Source organism: Ornithodoros turicata, chromosome 7 (assembly GCF_037126465.1).
Source record: "Ornithodoros turicata isolate Travis chromosome 7, ASM3712646v1, whole genome shotgun sequence".
NCBI classification, from domain to species: domain Eukaryota; kingdom Metazoa; phylum Arthropoda; class Arachnida; order Ixodida; family Argasidae; genus Ornithodoros; species Ornithodoros turicata.
Window position 1 is genome coordinate 54,290,816 of NC_088207.1, and position 18,497 is coordinate 54,309,312.

Genomic DNA, 18,497 nt, shown 5'->3' on the forward strand with positions numbered 1-18,497 from the left:
TCTCGACGTGGGTACCTCCCACGTCGAGACTGGGAGGTACCCGGGTTCGAATCCCGGTGCCGGCTGTGTTGTCTGGGGTTTTTCCTGGGTTTTCCTCAGACGCTTTCAGACATATGCGCATAGGAACAGCGAGAAAGCTTGGTTGCCGCAATGTCCAATGACATCGCGCGCGTGCGGCGACTCTTTCGCCGGCATCGCATGGCATCACGTGGTGTGCGGACGTCGGTATTTTTCGGCCAGTAGAAAGAGACGAAACACGTCGAGAACTCTCAGATACAGTTTCTTTGCGCTATGTGCGATCGCTCAGTAGGAAGTCAGAAAAGTAGCCGAAAGATAGCCAAGTAGCCAACTCAGTTTTTAAGACGCCAAACGAAACCGAAAGTAGCCCAATCTGGCAACCCTGCGTACGCCCTCTTCCGCGCGTTCAAAATTCAAATTTCCATTGTCCAATCACGATGTAGATCTTGCGGGCCGGTGAGTAGCGCCCCTAGCGGATCGTGCGGACGGGCTTCTCATAGGGTTTCTTGGTAGTCATAATCTAGTAGGTCGTGGTTTACAGCAACCTTCGTCGGACTGCGAACGAGGGCGCTCAAAGAGTCGGTCGAGCGCTAGGCTCTGCGCGCTCCGAAAAGCATACGATGTCCCGCTATTTTTTTTTTTTTTCGGTGGCATATAGCTGCTCAATATCCCTGGGTAAAAGAGCGACCTTTACTTGGCAAGCATTCCATATCAGTTCGAAAAAATTGGCATAATGACATTCACATCAGGGGGTTGCAAAAAACCTAGTAAGAACAAACTCCCCTTTGACAGCCCGACATAGTTTTCTAATTATAATTCAATGACACCTTTTTGGGACACCTTGCATACGTGTTCAGTTCAACTCCCTGTTCATAACTATTTGCTCCGTATATGCTTCGGATATGTAACTACGCACTTTGGTTTTAAAATTACCATTTGCACAGCCCTAACTGCAAGCCACCCATGTAGAGTAGCCGCTATTTCAAATTGTGCAAATACGGATGAGACACATATTTTCCATCCTCATCGAAAGAGGGGGATGCCCTCTTGAAATCATCCTGCTATTAGTAGTTTCAATTGCTGTCTCAATGTGGCAGCACCAACTAATTAAGTTATGTATTCAACAATCTTGTTTGGTCCATTGTAACACAAAAAGCTTTGTCAGGTTATGGGCGCAACACAAACCACCGTTGTTCACTGAATCTATAGAACAGATCAGCAGCTAGCTGGTACAGACTAGTTGCAGAAGACACACACTTATTGATATCTTACGATGAACATTCACTTTATTCACAGTTGCTTACAGTCCGTGTTCACATAATCGCTCGTTATCCGCAAGGGAAACTTAACCCTACACACCGCATGAGTAAATGTGCGGGATAAAAATAATTTACCAACTAGCACGTCAAAATCAAAACTTTGTACTCACGTGCGACTTTACAAGTAAATGAAAATATGTACATCGCATGACCATCCAACATGAATGTACAACATGAAACTATGATACACAGGCAAGAGCAGCAAATCAGGATTGGTAATTTGTCATGTACATTAGAAACGTCGATAAGTCTTTGGTAACCGAAAAACGTAACTTTCAAGTAAAGTTTCTCCTATAACAATGACTCCGATAGAACTGGATGACAATTTTGCGGCATAAGCCACAAACTATTAATCATTATTACAAATTTTGCGAGGAAAGCTTCAGCTGCTTTTATGGTATACTCAGCGATTGGAGCACCACAGTGTGAAAACTGGGTCCGTCGTAGACCAACTGTAAGAGTTAATGTCCCTTTATAGAGTTAAAAGAAACATTGGCAACGTTGCCCCAACGTTGTTTCATGTTGCTTTCAACATGTTGCTGTCAACGTTGCTTTCTGCCCCAGTTTTAACAACAGACAGCAATTTAAAAAATTTCCAGCCACAAATGACCATTTCAATGATCCAATATATCAACGTTATCTTTTAAAGTATTATCTGCAAAAATGCTCAAGCATTTTTTTGGTATAAACCAGCACATAGGGCAACTAAAAAATAGACGAAAAAAAAAAAAATGAAAGGGAATGCAATACTGGACAAGATAATGGCCACCCATTGATGTGAGACGATCAATTATAAGGCGACTTCATGGGGTGCACTATCGCGTCCCAACCACAGATTTCGGGACTCAGAAGTGTTGACAGTGGTAGGACACAGGTCGTACTGTCATATACAGGTTTGGGGGGTGACACAGTGGAAATCTTGTCCAAAAGATTTTTTTCTTTTAAACAAAAGCCTCGGAGAGAAAACCTTCATAATTATCCATTCTTGGGCGGTTCCTGTGTGGGTTCATGTTATCTGAACAAAAAATTATCAACAGCTAGAAAAATAATGGTAATACTACCCCCATGGAAGAAAATTTGCTGCCACAACATGCACCCTAAACGGACATCTGAAGAACAACTGCGGAGAACTTGCATTGCACAAGCATTGATCATCACACGGTAATGAACACAAATAAAGCCTCGAATCCCACGTCCGACCCCAAGCATGACATGAACGTTAATGAGTGGTTGTAAAACTCAAAGTGTTTTCCTTCTGCAGGGAAGCTTACATGCACTCTGCATGTGTCTGTGACATTTCAGTAAAAAAAGAATAAAAGAAAATAAAAAGCTAAGGATTCTGCAAGTAAAAGAAATATATATAAGCATAGTATGTGACAAGAATAAAGAATATACAGAATGCCGTGGGTGCTAAGTGGACATTCTCTCAGAGAGAATGACCTAAAATTCATAAATTCTTTCATAAGGGCCTTTTTATACCTATAAAGTGCGGAGCTTGGGTCAATAGCCCCGTGTCTAGAGTACAATCTTCATCTTGGGCATGCTTAAACTCTTTCATCATTCCCAACGTCATGTGAAAATACAGTGTGACAACAAGTCAAACAATTGAATGGCTCTCTGCAATGATGTAAACTAACTTACATCAATGTCAAAATAAATGTTTTAAATGGTAAATACAGACTCACTCTACGTATCTATGAAAAATTTTCGGAAAAGCTGTAATGCCCGATGGCGGTCACAGGTGACGCCTACGCAATAGCAGGTGACGTGATATTAGCAGATGACACCTTAGCAGACGACTGCGAGTGCTTTGAGGGCCCCTACAGCACTGTATTTTATTGGTTTTGAGAGCTCACAGAGCAGCTCCTCATCGGAGTCCTTTCCTGAGTATTCAGACAATCAAAAAGATTTAAAAAAAAAAGAACGTTCACAAACACAACAGTACCATCGGGGCTAAACCAAATCCCATTACTTGTAAGGTTAGGCTGGAGGAGATGCCAACCAACCCATCACCACGTCCATTAATACTGGTAAAAAAAGATAACGATGCGCTTACAGTTATGAAATATATTTCATTAGGAAACCAGGAATTTTTTTAGTGTACACTATCAATAGTCGAAATGAGTCTGAAAAGATGGACAAAGTGTAGCTTGAATCATCTTTTCACGATAATACCCATCCTAAATATTTAGCCTCCAAAAATATGGTGGAATGCACTTCTTTTCCTCATTGCTCAAAAAAAATTTTGCAAATTTTGCAAAAAAAAAAAAGTGCAAATTTTCCCTTACATCATTATTGCAGTGAGCCATTCAATTACGGAACAATAAAAGAAAAAGAGCTGAAAATAAGTCCATGCGCTAATAACAAGGTGGTACATACTGCTAGAAAAGCAGTACATGCATGGCAATGGCATATACTGCTAGCTTTTTTTTTATAAAAAGTCTAAAAAAAAAAACACTTTGTACAGACAAACCTGTAAGACACCTGTACAGACCTGTAAGACACCCTGTTACAAAAGTAACTTAACAATGCAGAAAAGTTATGTTTTGTCCAATGTTAGCAAACTGCCATATAGCACACACACAAAAGAAATTACCCTAGAAGGCCTAAAGCAGGTAAAAATGAATCGTTCATGAAACTAAAAGCAGTTGCACAAACAAAGCATACCCAGTAGACATTCAGTGTTTTTGACCAACAAACCACCCGTAACATATGCCGCAGATGGTCACCTTATTCCACGTCGAAACCCACATTACATGACTCCTGTTCCAACAACTGGTGCTTCACTGCAACACCACTGGGTGGAGGCGTGCAGTTTTGCACTGTCTAGCACTGTTGCAGCAATTTAAGTCTACGCAATGTCTCACGAATGGCATCCGTAACTCACACTGTCTCGTTTGGTCTTATGACCACTTTGGCACAGTGAGGCCACTCAACAAAATGATACTGTGGAGCATATTTCTTTAGGAAAGACATAGTATTCCCTTAGGAAAGACATGCAAAAGAAATGAAAGTACACACATGTGTAGGCTTGTCGTTCCATGTTCTTTGAAATGAGGATGGCATTCTGTGGCATCAAGCTTCCAAGAGGGGTGAAGAGATGGGCTCCACTTCACACTACCTCTATTCAGGTAGCCAGTTTTCTAGTTGACATTCATTTACTACAGTTGAACATGTTAGCGGCATAACAGAGCGGCAGTCCAAAATGTTCAGTCATGTGATTATAATCCTGTACAACCTAAAATATAGCAACTTTTTTTACAGATACCCTTTCACGCTATTACAGCAAATATATAGTTTTTCACTTAATAGCCTAAAAGCAGCCGAAATTATGGTACGCTCTCGAGTAGTTAAAATGATGCTGTACAAAAGGACGTACCGTTATAAGATGGGGCTACTTTCCACAGAACTTTGGAAACTTAAAAGGACTCCATTTACAAATGTCAGATCAATGTCTTGATGACTGTCCTGATGACTGTCCTGACTCCATTTACAATGTCAGATCAATGTCCCGATGATGATACTTTGAGCAGGCAGAGTGAACAAACTATTTGTCTAAGCCACGCATTAGGGAACTTTCTAAAACTATGCAAAACTCTGAGAGCGACTCGAGGATCTGAACGAGGAAAGTGACCAGGGCGGGGTCACGCAGGAACGATCCCTCCTCGAACATGGTCACGGTGATTGGTGTTACAGCAATGTCTTGGAGCATTTGGTGCAAAAAGTGGTCCCTGGAAAGCAACAACATTTATGCCTTATTTACAGGCAATTATCTTGTGCCACTAGTATGCTGCTTTTTATTTTTAAAGTTGACGTCTTACAGCTTGGACAGTGTATTTGAGTGTGAATTAACGGGCTACCTTATCAGGGTGTCTACCAAACTGCAGCCTTCAAATTCCCCGACTTTTTCAGGTTTTCCCTGACGATTTCAAGCGAATTCCCTGACAAAAACAAAAGGGAACTTGGTGCCTGCTCATACGTTTTGATACCAGATCCAACATAAAACAGACCATTTATTAAGTATTAGTGAGGCTACCCTACTTTTCTGCGTGAGAGCTTGTCATACTGGTGAACTGCTACTCGCAGTAATGTTGCTGCGGCATCGCTTCTCAACCACCGGTCGGCACTTGCGATTCGCCGCGCATCCTCACGGCACTTGTCCGCGATTTTCCCTGGCTTCAGCTGCTCTTTAGCCAAATTCCCTGACAATTCCCTGACTTTTCCAGTCACATCAAAATTCCCTGACTATTCCGTTTTCCAGGTATTCCAAGTTGGTAGACACCCTGCTTATACATTGATGTATATGGGACCATGGCGGGACCATGATGACTCGTTCGAATCATCCATAAATTTGAATTAATGAGGTGTGAATTAACGAGCTTTTAACTGTATGAATGCTTTCACATGGACACGGGTTTCTGCTTGTCTTGAATGTTCAGTCACGAAATTCTGAGCGCTCTCAAATTTCTTATACTTATCTTCTTAAAATCTTATACTTCACTTGGGGAAATATTTCGGGTCTGAGAAGAAGAAAAAAAAAGGAAGCCTACAGTGTACCGCCAATAAAATTCTGTGGCAGTTCATAGCCACAACATAATGCCGGTCACAAACAAGAACCCTCGTTTTCTGCAAGGGGCTCAATGTCACCTATATATGAGCGCGTGCCGATAGATTTCACAGATTTCCAATCTCCAGGATAACGGTCGATCCCTAAGATATCATGCCCCATACCTGGCTTCTCAGTTTTCATGACCTCAGATTTTCCGGTTGCTGTCCCCCACCTTATGCAGTCACAGAATGGTTTCTCTGGAGGATTTTGTTGACAAAATCATCGAGTGATTGCACTGTGCACTAACGTTAGTCTTCCCGGCATCGTATCGAACCCGACACTTATTTTCTCACGCTTGAAAAGCAACCAGTTTTTTCAGCTCTACACCAGTAGTGTAGAAAAAACAATAAGAAAAAGAACATGCTGCTGACGCTGCTCTATTGCCTATCCAAAAGGGTCATTCACCTCCTCACACTGCTAGTAAATGTGGTAATTTCATTTTTTTCTCAACAGTGTTCATGAAACAGTGCAAGAAAGCATGCAAAGAAATACCTTGCAGCAAGGCATATGAAGAGCTGAAACTTTCCGTCTTTGCCCACCGTGTGGGGTGCACGGTCCACCTTGTTCACCAGACGTATGTAAGTCTGCCACACATCGTCGTCTCGTGTTTGCTCCTCAAAGTATTCCTTCACTTTCACTGTCAAAGGGCAGAGCACACATTGTGGTCCAAGTGGATTGTAACCCAAAAAATCTCACCAAAAAAGTCCCAGAGGTAGACATGCCTGAAGAACCTGGTGTCCTTGAAGCCATACAGGAACACCTGCTCCAGGCAATAGACTAGGCCAAGCTCACCGCACAAGAGGATTGTCAAGTTTCCCCGCTGAAAATCATGAGCCCCCTTTTTTTCACAAATATGAAATACCCGAGCTTGTCCCATAATGTTTGCACAGATTAAGCCCTGCCTCAAAGAGATTTAATTTGAGTCGTAAAAAGCCGTTATTCTCGTGTGAGCTCCATTTCTATTTCTCAAAAACCTGCGGGCTGGTAACTAAGTTTAATTTTGTTGCGAGGATCTCTAGTGTCAGACTAATGGTACTGCATATAGAAACCACCACCCAAAGCAGAAAATGAGATTTACAACAACCTCTCGTTCGGGCTTGTAGTAGTACTTGACAATATTGTTGACTGCATCCCCAAGAAGCTGTTGGATCTCTGGTATTGTAAGCCCTGAAGGGAAATAAACACATCGTAGGTATATCAGATATTATTTCAAGCACAGTGTACTGTCATGACGCTGCTAAGGCCAATCCTATTTACTATAACTACAGTTTTTCCTGTCGATTTTAATCCAAGTGCCAGCTAAATTAATCCACGTGCCATGCAAACTTTATGGGGCATGGATTAATTTAGCTGGCACTCGGATTAAAATCACCGGGAAAACCTGTAGTGCTACAGGTTGGGTTCATTAAATGCTGTACGAAACCACTCCTGCCATGGCGTTACTTCTATATCTCATACTCTCGTCGCCTTTGCATTCAGGATGACTGTATAATGCTAGCACGCAAGGTTACTTTAAATCAGGGTGTCCAACTGAATTGAAACCGGGGATAAAGAAAAAGAACACGATTTTGGCCGAACCGGAATAGAACAAAAACCTTAATTTTGTTTTTCATTTTGGAGAAAATCTGAAAAATAGTCTTAAAGGCTGGCGGTTCAAGTGTAAAATTGGGGCACCTGGAACTCAGAGGTACGTACTGAAAAGCAGCGTGATGTATCATCTTGAAACTGGGCTTACATTCATTCACACGCTGTCTGTGTGCCTTCGTTCAGAGCTTTAGAGTTGTTCCACATAAACACCTTCTATCGTATCTTCTCTACCATTTTCAACTTTCCAGGTGGCGCTCTTCCGGATAATTTCTTGAATGCGCCTTGAAATTTCGAATCGAGTTCTGGAATTTGAAAGTTTCCGAAAAAAAAAAAAAAAAGAAAAGAAAAGGAAACGTAAAAAAGTCTAATGAAAAGTTCAGATTTTCACTCCTTTCTTTCAGAAACTTCCAAATTCGGCACCTTTTCTTCAGAATGGCAAGAAGCAAAGGTCACAGATCAAGCAAATCTGCGACCACGCACGGAGGGCGATCCAAAACCAGTTCACAGTCAACATGCTCTGCATCTGCGCTGACGTCAGAGCAGGAACCAGTATGAACCGTTGTTCTTTTATTTCGGGGCTGAACCATTTTCCTCAGAGAGGGTAGCAAAAAAGGAACGGAAACAGTTTCAGTTCGACACCCTGCTTTAGACACAGCGAGCCGCCAAAATTTTTTTTCATGTGTTTCTAGAAAAAGAAACAGACGACACTTACGAGGTTCGCTGGGTCTACGTGGCACGCTTGGCGACCTACACCGTGGTGGTGTTCTACACGTTTCCATGAGCTCTGCAGAAGATATCGGAGACAAAACACTTTCACTGAATGTTCCGCTCTTTATCGGGGTGGGTTGAGGAATGACACATTTGAAGGCAAAGCCGCACGCGACCATTTTCTGTCTCCACTTTGCCAATCTGCTGGTACAAGCACATAGTAAAGGTTCCCGCAATTCCATTAATTATCTCGGTGTTGCCCAAAATGGGTTTCTTAGGCAAAGTGTCACGTACAAAACCACCTTCGGACAAGTTTAGCTAGAGCCTGAAGAGGAAGACGGAGAATAGAGGAAATGGATAGGGCAGTCTGCCTTATGCCCGCGTTTATTTTTTCTTCACATCACGATTAGCGAAGGTTTTCAAATGTTTCTCCAGGTGCACCTTCCAAGAAAAAAGTGCACAGCTGCTCTCCCGTGTTTTGCACATTCTCATTGCACATTCACATTGCACATAAATATAACAATAGCATTAAGAAGGAAGAGAAAGATTGCACCTTCTGTGTCTACTGTGGGAGGCACAAGCTCCGCCACGAGAAGCCTCTCTGTACTGCCGTCATCGATGCCTTTGCCTAACCATCGGCCACAAGGAAATCTGGAAGGACAAAAAGGGGTCTACTTTCACCAATTTCTTGACCAAGTTCCATCGTGGTGTCTTGTAATGCAATTCTTCGCCACCAGGGCTACTCGCATATTTCTACGGAAGTGTAACAGCTGACAGGGATCACAATATGGTAATAGGAAACTGCCATATCTCAAAGTAACAAATGAACAACATCTCAAAATCAGACAGAGATATGACACTGAGAATTGTATGTTGAAACCACGACCCACTAGATTATAACGACCATGTCATAGGCGCCCCTTCCCAGCGCCGCATTTTTTGGAAGGTAGCGGCGGCGCTACTTGTCATCCCAGTTATTGCTTTCCTCAACTTCTACAATACTTTGTACTTCAGCTTACCTTAGTATTTCTGTACAAGCGGTGGATATTCCACAGATGTTTCATTCTGAGGTTGATTATCATCATTCTACGTGTTTTCATAGCGGCTATTGCTGTCGTCTGCTACGGTAGTCGTACGTACGCTTCTGCGTGTTCAGAATTCAAATTTCCGTCGTCCAATCGTGATGCAGATCTCGCGTGCCGATGACTAGCGCCCCCTAGCGGAGCGTGCGGACGGGCTCCTCGTAGGGGGTGCTGATTATGACATGGTCGTTATAATCTAGTAGGTCATGGTGGAAACTCATTTCGAACGTACTTGTACGTGTATCCAGTCACTTCATTCCTCACGAGGCAATGCTCGATCATCCACTTGGGCGAGATTCCAGTGTTGTCGTGCCCGATTCTCAGGGTTGTGAGCAGACCAAGATTTTTGTGCTACGAACAAAAACGAGCGGGGATATGTCAACCGGTTGCTCTTATCTGTGACAGAAATGACTTACGTGAAACACAAACTCTACCATCTGTTTGGAAAGCGGGATAACCCCCGTCGAGCCCATAGTCCCCGAAATGCTGACCCAGGCATTGGCAGAGGTCGTTGAAGCACTCAATTTCCGGCTCGGGAATATCACCACTCGATACGGCATCTCTACTCAAAGCAAAAAGAAAAGAAAAAGAAAACGTACGATGAAACAACAAACTTGCTCAATAGAAAAGTTGTCATCTCCTATTCCTTCCACGCATGATCTCTGCTCTACAAGACATCTCAGCATCTGCAGTGTCAGCACCACAACGTATCTGCCAATATGAATGTCGTAGGACTACCTCAAACCTATATTTTTTTTACCACACGATGCAACCTTCAGGAACGTAAAAAATATTTCCACTGGAGAGCGAGCATTTTATGAGAAAATTAGTTTACAGCAATGCATGCAACGGCGGCAGACTCTCCCATCTGGCATCAGCTCATCTGAGCGCAGTAGCGAGGCTCTCCTCTCTCAGATATGGGATGAAAGAAAGGAAGACTATTGGGCAGATGAGATGACGTTGCGTAGTTTTTGTGCAAATGTACAGGTTTTTTTTTACCCTTTATAGGTTTTTAAGTAAAAAAGCGAGAGCAGCACAGATGCCATTTTTGCAGACGGGTTATGCAGCTGGGCAGACATCCTGTGGGAAACTACTGGATGACTAATTACCGAAAATACATTAAACAACTTTTCAATGTGATGTTTTTGGAACTTTTCAATCTTTCAAACTTTTCAAACAACTTTTCAATTTGGATGAAAATGGAACTGGAATGGAAAAACAGTAGAATCATTATTTGGACTGTTTCCTTTTTCCATCCTGAAGCGAGCATGTACTTTGAGATATAAATGCCAAATTTTGATACGCAAATGAGCTGTGATAAGCCTCAGATCTGGCCATCAGATGAGCACCTACTCCAATCAGCTCCATAGTACAGCCTTCCGACCCCAATGTCTTCTGCGCTCGAGAAGTGTGTGCTTTTGGCTCACTTGCATTGCAAAATTTAGCAGTGTATACTTCAAAGTATGTGTTTGTTTCAGGATGTTTAGAAATAATGACAATTCTGCTATCTCACACTTCCCCAAAAAAATGTAATTTTAAGCCAACAGAAACGTAATACCAGCAGCATGGGTAAAACTCATTGGTGGTAGCCGAGGTCGTGCTCAACGCTGAGAGGAGGCGGGTTCAAATCCCCAGCTTTTCCGTGGGTTTTCTGCAGACTCCCTCCGTCTATCCATGTACTCTATGCAACTCATAGCCACAGTTGCTCTGTGGTGCACAACAAAAAAATTTAATGCATTTTAGATAACGCTTTCCGACAGGACGTCTGCCCGCCTGTGCATCTCATTTTTTTTTTTAAATAAAAATTCTGTCAAGGATAATGTCATCTCAGTACTTTGACTCCTTCCTTCTTTTTTTGTTTTCTGTTCTTCAAGATACCCCTTTAGGGTGGTCTTTAGGGTGCTTTTTAATAAAGTAACAAGGGCGATGTCCCCGTAATGCATACCTGTTTGAGTGTAGGTGTTGGTGAAGCAGTTGTAGTCTACAGCATTGAGGGTGAGTAAGTAGTAGAGGAACTGCTCTTTCTCATCATCACACCGAAGGAATGCGTACCGTCTGTAGGAACTCCTGAATGAAACACACAAACATTCCAGAGAAAAAGAGTACAAACACCTCATAACAGCTGGGGTGGCCAACTGCATGGTACATGTGCATTTGTAATCTACAGGGAGCTTCAGCAACCGTGTCAAATAATAATAATAATAATAAGCACACTGCATAAATAGTACAATTAATGCATTTATCTGCTTGCATGGAAGTTACTACTAGTTACTGCTAGCAAAACTACTACGAGTAAGTTCAACAAATCCTAATTGAAATAAATTTAATTTACTTCAATTGAACTATGAAATTTGCCGAGCCGAAGGGGGGTTAGCATGCTTGTGGAACCACAGCATCCACACAGCACAGAGCAACCACAAAAAGGCTCAATGCTCGAATGGCAAGATAAAGACTCAACCTTTTTCTCTTACAAACAAACAAACAAACTCAATAAAAAGTGGTTGGAAAGATGAGAGTACTTACCTGAGCAATTCTTGACTAGACAGAAGTTTCTTAAGGTGCTTTGACAGCAATTTCTTCTCCAGAGCCAGCCGAACCCAAGCGCGAGCGTAGCCAATGTCGGTTTTTATTTCCGTCATGGACTGCACAGTTCTGTGAATGAATTGACACGAAGCGACAGCACGTGAGATGAAGAGAGGCGACACCACTCGGAAGAAGCCACTCACTTAATGTCATTCAGCAGAGAAACAAGAAGCGGTTTGATTCCCGGAAGGTCGGGGGTCTTGGACCGGCTCCGTTCCTTGGCTTCTCTGCCTCGGCTAGTGGGCAACTCGTTTTCGGGGACAAAGTTCGAGATGTCTGCCAACAATGTGCATCATATAGCATTAGTATACTGTCAGCACCATCTCTACACATGGTACCATCGAATGTGTCTCAAATATTTATTGGATTAAATTTTGATTTTGAGATAGGTGCGAATCTCTTCTTTCGATCATAAACTTAGCAGCAAATGCAACACTGTATGGTACAGACTGTAGTACCCAAGACCCAAGGTTGTCTGTGCTTCAAGAAGTGAAGATACAGAGTGTAATGCGTAAAATGCACATGTAATGCATTGCCTGCTTATCAGATAGAACTTCCAGTAGCGGCATCAAAGACCATAAATAAATTTTAAGAAAGAAGTCATGCAACCAAACTCTGCGTAAAAAAAAAGGTACAGCCACGAAAACTTGCAACGGGACATTGCAATCTTCTCACAGTTGCATCCAGCTACCACTAGGGGTGCCACCAATACAGGAACCGAAATCAAGTCCCACATGAATGCTCCTTTCTGTTCCCGTTTCTGCACCATTGACACCCCAGCAGTACCTGCAGAGACATCCATGTAACCAAGTCTCCGTGGCTATTATGTATTTTGTTACATTTGTCCACTCTGCTGTGCTGTTCGTGGGCACTAAAAATGAACACTCAAATACTTTATCTGTCTCGTATATTTTGTCGCAGAAGTCAAGTAAGACTGAAACTACCGTAAAACCCTTAATTTTTGCGATCCCCCCAACCTTTGTAACTTGAAAAATTCCTGACTTTTTAAGGGCACCCAGAAATTGCTAACTGTGCTGAAATTTCAAACTTTTGCTTTCCCAGTTGTTTCCACAGGCTACTGCTGCCGCTGCTTAATTGAAACGCTTGACAGCTAAAGCACTCTTGCTTTAACTCTAATCTTGAGCTTACCATGTACCAGGCCATGAATTGTAGCATCCAGAATTCGCAAAATTTAGTGGCCACAAAATTGAAGGGTTTTACGCTACTCTCAGAAGAAAAAAAAGAAAAGAACAGAGAACAGACAGTACCAACGATTCAAGTACAACAGTTCATTTAGTTGGTTGCTTGCCATAACGTACGACAAAGGCAATCTTTTGATGTGCGGGATTCAGAGGTGCCCTCCCTTCTTGCGTTACGATGTACTATCTGTTGGCTAAACTTTATTTGGCAGCCAAGGACTTTGTCATTTCACGTCCACATTTTTTTCTTTTTCCTCCAGCACAACGGATAGATGAGTGCTCGCTTGCACAAACGCCGCGCCTATTCCTCAGTTCCTGTACTCCGCAGCTTTCCCAGTGCTAAAAGAAAGTGAAGCGTCGAGGGCAGTACAGTGTGCCAAAAAGCACAACCAAAGCTACACAGTAGAGAAATGAGGAACAGCTTCAACGTTCCTGCAAACAGGCCTCCGATCTGAATTTCCCAATTTTAAAAGTGCTCTCTTTCGAGACCGATGTTTACGTCGTACGAAAATACCGTAATTTCACGCGCATTAGCCGCGGGTTATGTACGTTTTTTTTTCTTTCCCACCGGCGCTCTGTGGCTTATCCCGTGACTGTTTGTCCCTGGTATCTTCCCCATAGACCGGTTTTGACACGCTAAACACGCAACAATTTCTGTATTTTTGGAAATGAAATAAATAGAAAATCAAATCAAAATCAACAAGGGCACAATCCGATCATGACAGAACGTTACAACCGACCTTTGTTGTATGCACCATGCCGTCCCCCCCCCCCCTTTCCCGAGTATGGAGAACAGCGTTTATGGCATTCTCTATGCTCTCCTTCGTCGCACAATCAGTCGTATCGCCTGCGGCTTATCTGCCCGCAAAATTTTCGAAACGTTCCCAAAAAGGGGAAGTACGGTACATTCGAACCAAACAGGTGCATGTGATACAGTCCAAAAGGATCAGCGATGTTTAGCAGCAATTACATAATCAGCATGCAGAAGCCAATTATTAGAAGCAGTCTGTTACTTCTGGCAAAGATCTGTGCTTATCAGCAAACAAAAAACCTCAGCAAAAGCAGGCCTATTCCCAAAACCTGCATGTGCACAAGACAACTTGTGTGTGGAGCTACCTGATAGGAATCAGATAGGTAATGCATACTGTGAACTGATGACTGTCTGTCTCACCTTCTCTAGATTTCTGTTTCATGTATCGTAATTTCATGCGTATTAGCCGCGGCTTATGCACGATTTTTTTTTCTCTCACAGGCGCTCTGCGGCTTATCCACTGGTGCGGCTTATCTCATGACTGGCTTACCTGCGGCTTACCTGCCAGAAAATTTTCAAAACGTTCCTAAAAGCGGGTCCTGCAGCTTATCTGCGTGAAATTACGGTAATCACATTCTGTCTATCTTTTGTGTCCACGATCTCCGTATAAATTGATGCACGGCGTACACAGAAAAGCACATTTCTGGGCGGAAGATATTTTGAAACGTAGGTTTGAAACACATAATTCCCAGTTTTTGAGACGACTTACCGAGGTTCGAGAGATGCGCGGCAATGGCACTAATGGCACCTGATTTTAGGGACAAGATAAATTGGGGAAGTCCAAATCCCTTGGCACACTGGGGATGGACTGCCACAGAGAGAGAACAGGGGAGATAGCAAACAAACAAACAAACAAATGAACATAGAAAGATTACATTACACAACACGTGGACTTTTGTGCAGTACTGGACATGAGACGTAAAACAAGCAAAATTACTGGTGATGTCAATGAAAACAAAGCTTCCACAGTGGGAACACTTCCCTAATCTTATTGTTATTGAAGGAGCATGAACTGGGCACGAAAATCAGTTCCCTCAATTCTGCACGAATGCAAATTTTTCCTGTTGTGGAGAAAACAAAAAATGTTTTTGGTTCCCCAATGGGGAAATAATGGGAAAGCAGAGCACAGAGTCCTTGGACGCCAACATTCGTGATACAATTTCATGCTGTCATGCAGGCTTGCGGAAGCGTCGCCATACTTAACCGTAGTCAGCATAGACGCTTCACCTGCATCGCTCGACACAAGCGCCCTCTCCTCAACTGTGGTTTGGCATGTTCGTATGCCTCACCGGCTCTTGCTACCCACTCTCAACTACGGCTCACTCCCAAAGCGCTGTGACTGAATGCTTTATCCAAATGCGGGAAGGAAATATGCGTGGCAATGCAAAAGGAATGCACCCTTGTCTCCCACATGGAGAAAACAAAAAGTTTGTTACTGAAAACGAGGTTGTGACACCGCCTTACTGGAGCTTTCCTCTTTAATAGAAATTGCCGATAATAAATATGTTTTTAATTGTGAGTCTCTAGGACTATTTAGTTTTTTTCTTTTGGAACAATATTTTGGCTAAAAAAGGGTTTTCAGCGTAGGGCTTCCATTTGTGACTTTTGATCAGTTCGCCAATTTGTGTAACCCGACACCAAGCTGTAGCGCTCAGCCACATAAACGATCAAACACTTGTTCGCACCTGTCGGGAGAGTTGAGAAAGATAACCCCAGTAGGTGAACTATAGTCGAGAGGAGGAGCTGGTGAACAACAGTTCAGGTGAACAAAAGTCCTCAAAACCCAGCACTGAGTGGCGTCAATGCATTACGGTTAAGTGTGGAGACGCCCAGTGATGGGGAGTACTACTTCGTGTACCAAGTACTCGTGCGCTACTTTAAGTACTTTCCCATCGGGTACACATCATTATCTATTTGCTGCCTTAGCTCAGGCTCCATAGAACTCAAGTATCCAACTGGGACTGTGGACAAAAAATGGAAAATATCAATAAATATTTTTCCTCGAATAAGCATTTTTGAAGAAGAATGCACATTGACAGGCCTGAAATGTTGTCAAGTTATAAGTAATTCATAAGTAAGCAATTTGTAGCAGGATTTCAAAACTATTCCTTAACAAAAATTTGTTGCTAGAAATATAAACAATCACTTTCTCACTACTTTAAAACAATCAAATGGTTAATGGTGAGCCACAAAGCAACAGGAACGAAATTTGTAAAGTACTTCGCCAGGTACCTGGTACAGTTTTGAGGCACTTTGCCCATCACTGGTGCCACCTTTACATGCTTTTTTAGACAGGGTGTTATCACGATTGCCAGAGCATTGTTATGGCAAGCAGACATCATTTGGAAAGCTTGTAAGTGGCTTGAAAGTAAAAATGGACCTACAGTCAATTCGTCTCCTTAGGACGCACCAAGCAAGCGCTGTTAGCACCGAGAGAAGAGGAAGAAAAAGCCGGGTTATTCATGCATCTTGTTATCAAGTTACCAGTTGATCCTCCATGTAACATTTTTATCACCTCAATTTAGAATTTTCCTGAACGCGAAACATCTTGTCAAGGCTGTGATGCTTCTGCTCAATAGCAAGATATAACGAGTAAAAAAAAAAAAAAGAAAATGTGTGAACACATGTTGAAACCTGCCCAGAAGCAATGTGATGAAGCCATCCAAGATGAACCTCTTTTTTCACAATGGCCTATGCGCATGCGTGTGACCTTGTGACCTTGACTGATAATTTGCCAATAGCCGACTTTCGATAGTTTTGCATCACTACTTCTTGGACCTGAGGATATATAAATAAATAAATAAATCTAATAATAATAATAGGGGTTTACTTCGTGAGACATAATGTTGGGCTCCAGTTGTTTTCTCCCGATACCAGCGGACAAAACAAAAAGTAAGACCAATTTTGAAATTCGTAACCAAATTAATGTTGACAATGGAGTACCTGAGATGCTGACACTGAGGCAAGAAATAAATCTGCAGAATTGGTTTTCTTTCATTGAGAAGCAAAAAATATTTTGCTAAATTGTTACATAGAGTTCCAACTGCAAGCATAGCTAAGACACAATGGCAAGTGTTCACCTAAAAAGATACAAATATCTGCTACTTTTGCAGAGCCGTAATTTTGTCGCTCAACCTTTTGTTAAAGGGTCATTCTGGACTAGTATTTATACCCCTACGAGACAGGTGCACTTACGGCCTTAACGGTCACAGCCGTAAGTGCATACTGTCATTAACTCCTTGCCAGACGGGGTGCAATACGGCCTTTGCGACAAAACTGAGATATAAGGGCAATGGCGTTCCCGCAAGACAGTTTACGGCATTTCATCGAAACTGCCTAAGCCTCGTCACCAAGCGCCATAAAAGCAGGATTTCGCACGTTTAATTCAATTCGAAATAAAATATTTCTTAGCTGACGTAATGTTGTAATCTTTATTTTTTTCGTGTTTTTCTGGCATTTTTGCGCTTTGTTTCGCTTTTTATCTCGTCAGTACAAGCGTTAAGTTCGTAGTGACACCCTCGAACTTCCGCACGCGGCATCGTACCCCGTCGTTTGCATCCAAAAAGTCAGATGCCACTCAAAGAAATATCAAAAGCACTTCAAAGCATATGAAGTTTGCTGTTGTATCTTCAAAACACCAACGAAACGTTGTTTTCGCGTACTCTCAGTAAGAAGAAAAAAAAAAAAAACGTGACTTCGCTACATTACATTCACAGACTTGTTTATCGATATGGACACCATCGACAAAATGACTTCACGGATACCGTCTAACAGCTTCCCAGAGCTTAAGGCCGTATCTAACTTAGTCCATTTCTTAATGCCGAAACTTTAAAGGCCGTATATGTGCCCGTCTGACAGAGGCATTAGTCTGTAATACAAAAATCACCATTGCTCAAAGACCGAATAATATGCTGCCGGTGAAATGTTTTCAGTCTATCTTGCCCGCACTAGTTTGGTTTTGCCAAAAGGAAGTGATCTCCAGGCACGAGGCATATTGCTCTGGCCAGCCAGTTGCCAGGCAAAGAATAGAGCTACTATGTGAGAGACAGCAAAATAATTTACTTACAGTTTAAACACGAATTCTGTGAGCAAACAATATCGGGATTTCAATGGCGTAAAGTAGGGATGATTCTAGAGTCCAGAGTAGCACTTTAAGAATTTTCATTCAGAAATTCTGCTAAATCGATTAGAACTCCATCATTTCCAGACAAGCTGGTGGACAAAATACACACACTAAAAAGGAGAAACAGTGACTTATATTCCAGGGTGTGCGTTAGTAAGCAAGTTAGCAAAAGCATTAGCTATGAATAGTAGAAAGCGATATGCGCATTTCAAATATAACACTTTGGCTCCTTTGCGTAAACTACTTTTTTTTTTTTTTACTTTCGCTCTTCCGTTAAAGGGGCAGTAAAGGGTCTCCAAGGCTACTGGAATCAATGCACATTAGTTGTTATACACTCGTTCCGCAACGCAAAAACGAGTATTTCACGATGTCTATCTGGAATGAGAAATACTGCGTCAAAATTACGAATGAATATGTCAGATTGATGCCAGAAATCATCTGTCAATGAGGATGACAAG

The 18,497-nt window shown here is 42.3% G+C and overlaps 1 protein-coding gene across 5 annotated transcripts in view; it reads right to left on the reverse strand.

Moving 5' to 3' along the window:
* Positions 1–1,275: 1,275 nt before the first annotated feature.
* LOC135401579 (DENN domain-containing protein 5B-like) overlaps positions 1,276–18,497 on the reverse strand; it is a 36,629-nt gene continuing 19,407 nt past the window's right edge. For 2 of the 5 annotated variants that reach the window (XM_064634067.1, XM_064634066.1), the window contains 12 exons: positions 14,626–14,724; positions 12,050–12,182; positions 11,847–11,975; positions 11,269–11,390; positions 9,740–9,885; positions 9,556–9,674; positions 8,795–8,892; positions 8,246–8,317; positions 7,031–7,113; positions 6,643–6,766; positions 6,439–6,583; positions 1,276–5,068 (listed from right to left, as the gene is read on the reverse strand). In XM_064634067.1, coding sequence (XP_064490137.1) covers positions 4,885–5,068; positions 6,439–6,583; positions 6,643–6,766; positions 7,031–7,113; positions 8,246–8,317; positions 8,795–8,892; positions 9,556–9,674; positions 9,740–9,885; positions 11,269–11,390; positions 11,847–11,975; positions 12,050–12,182; positions 14,626–14,724 — 1,454 coding nt within the window. In that variant the 3' untranslated portion in view covers positions 1,276–4,884. Of the gene's footprint in view, positions 5,069–6,438; positions 6,584–6,642; positions 6,767–7,030; positions 7,114–8,245; positions 8,318–8,794; positions 8,893–9,555; positions 9,675–9,739; positions 9,886–11,268; positions 11,391–11,846; positions 11,976–12,049; positions 12,183–14,625; positions 14,725–16,300; positions 16,337–18,497 lie in introns of all 5 variants that reach the window. The other 3 variants (XM_064634068.1, XM_064634069.1, XM_064634070.1) reach the window with 3 other exon arrangements.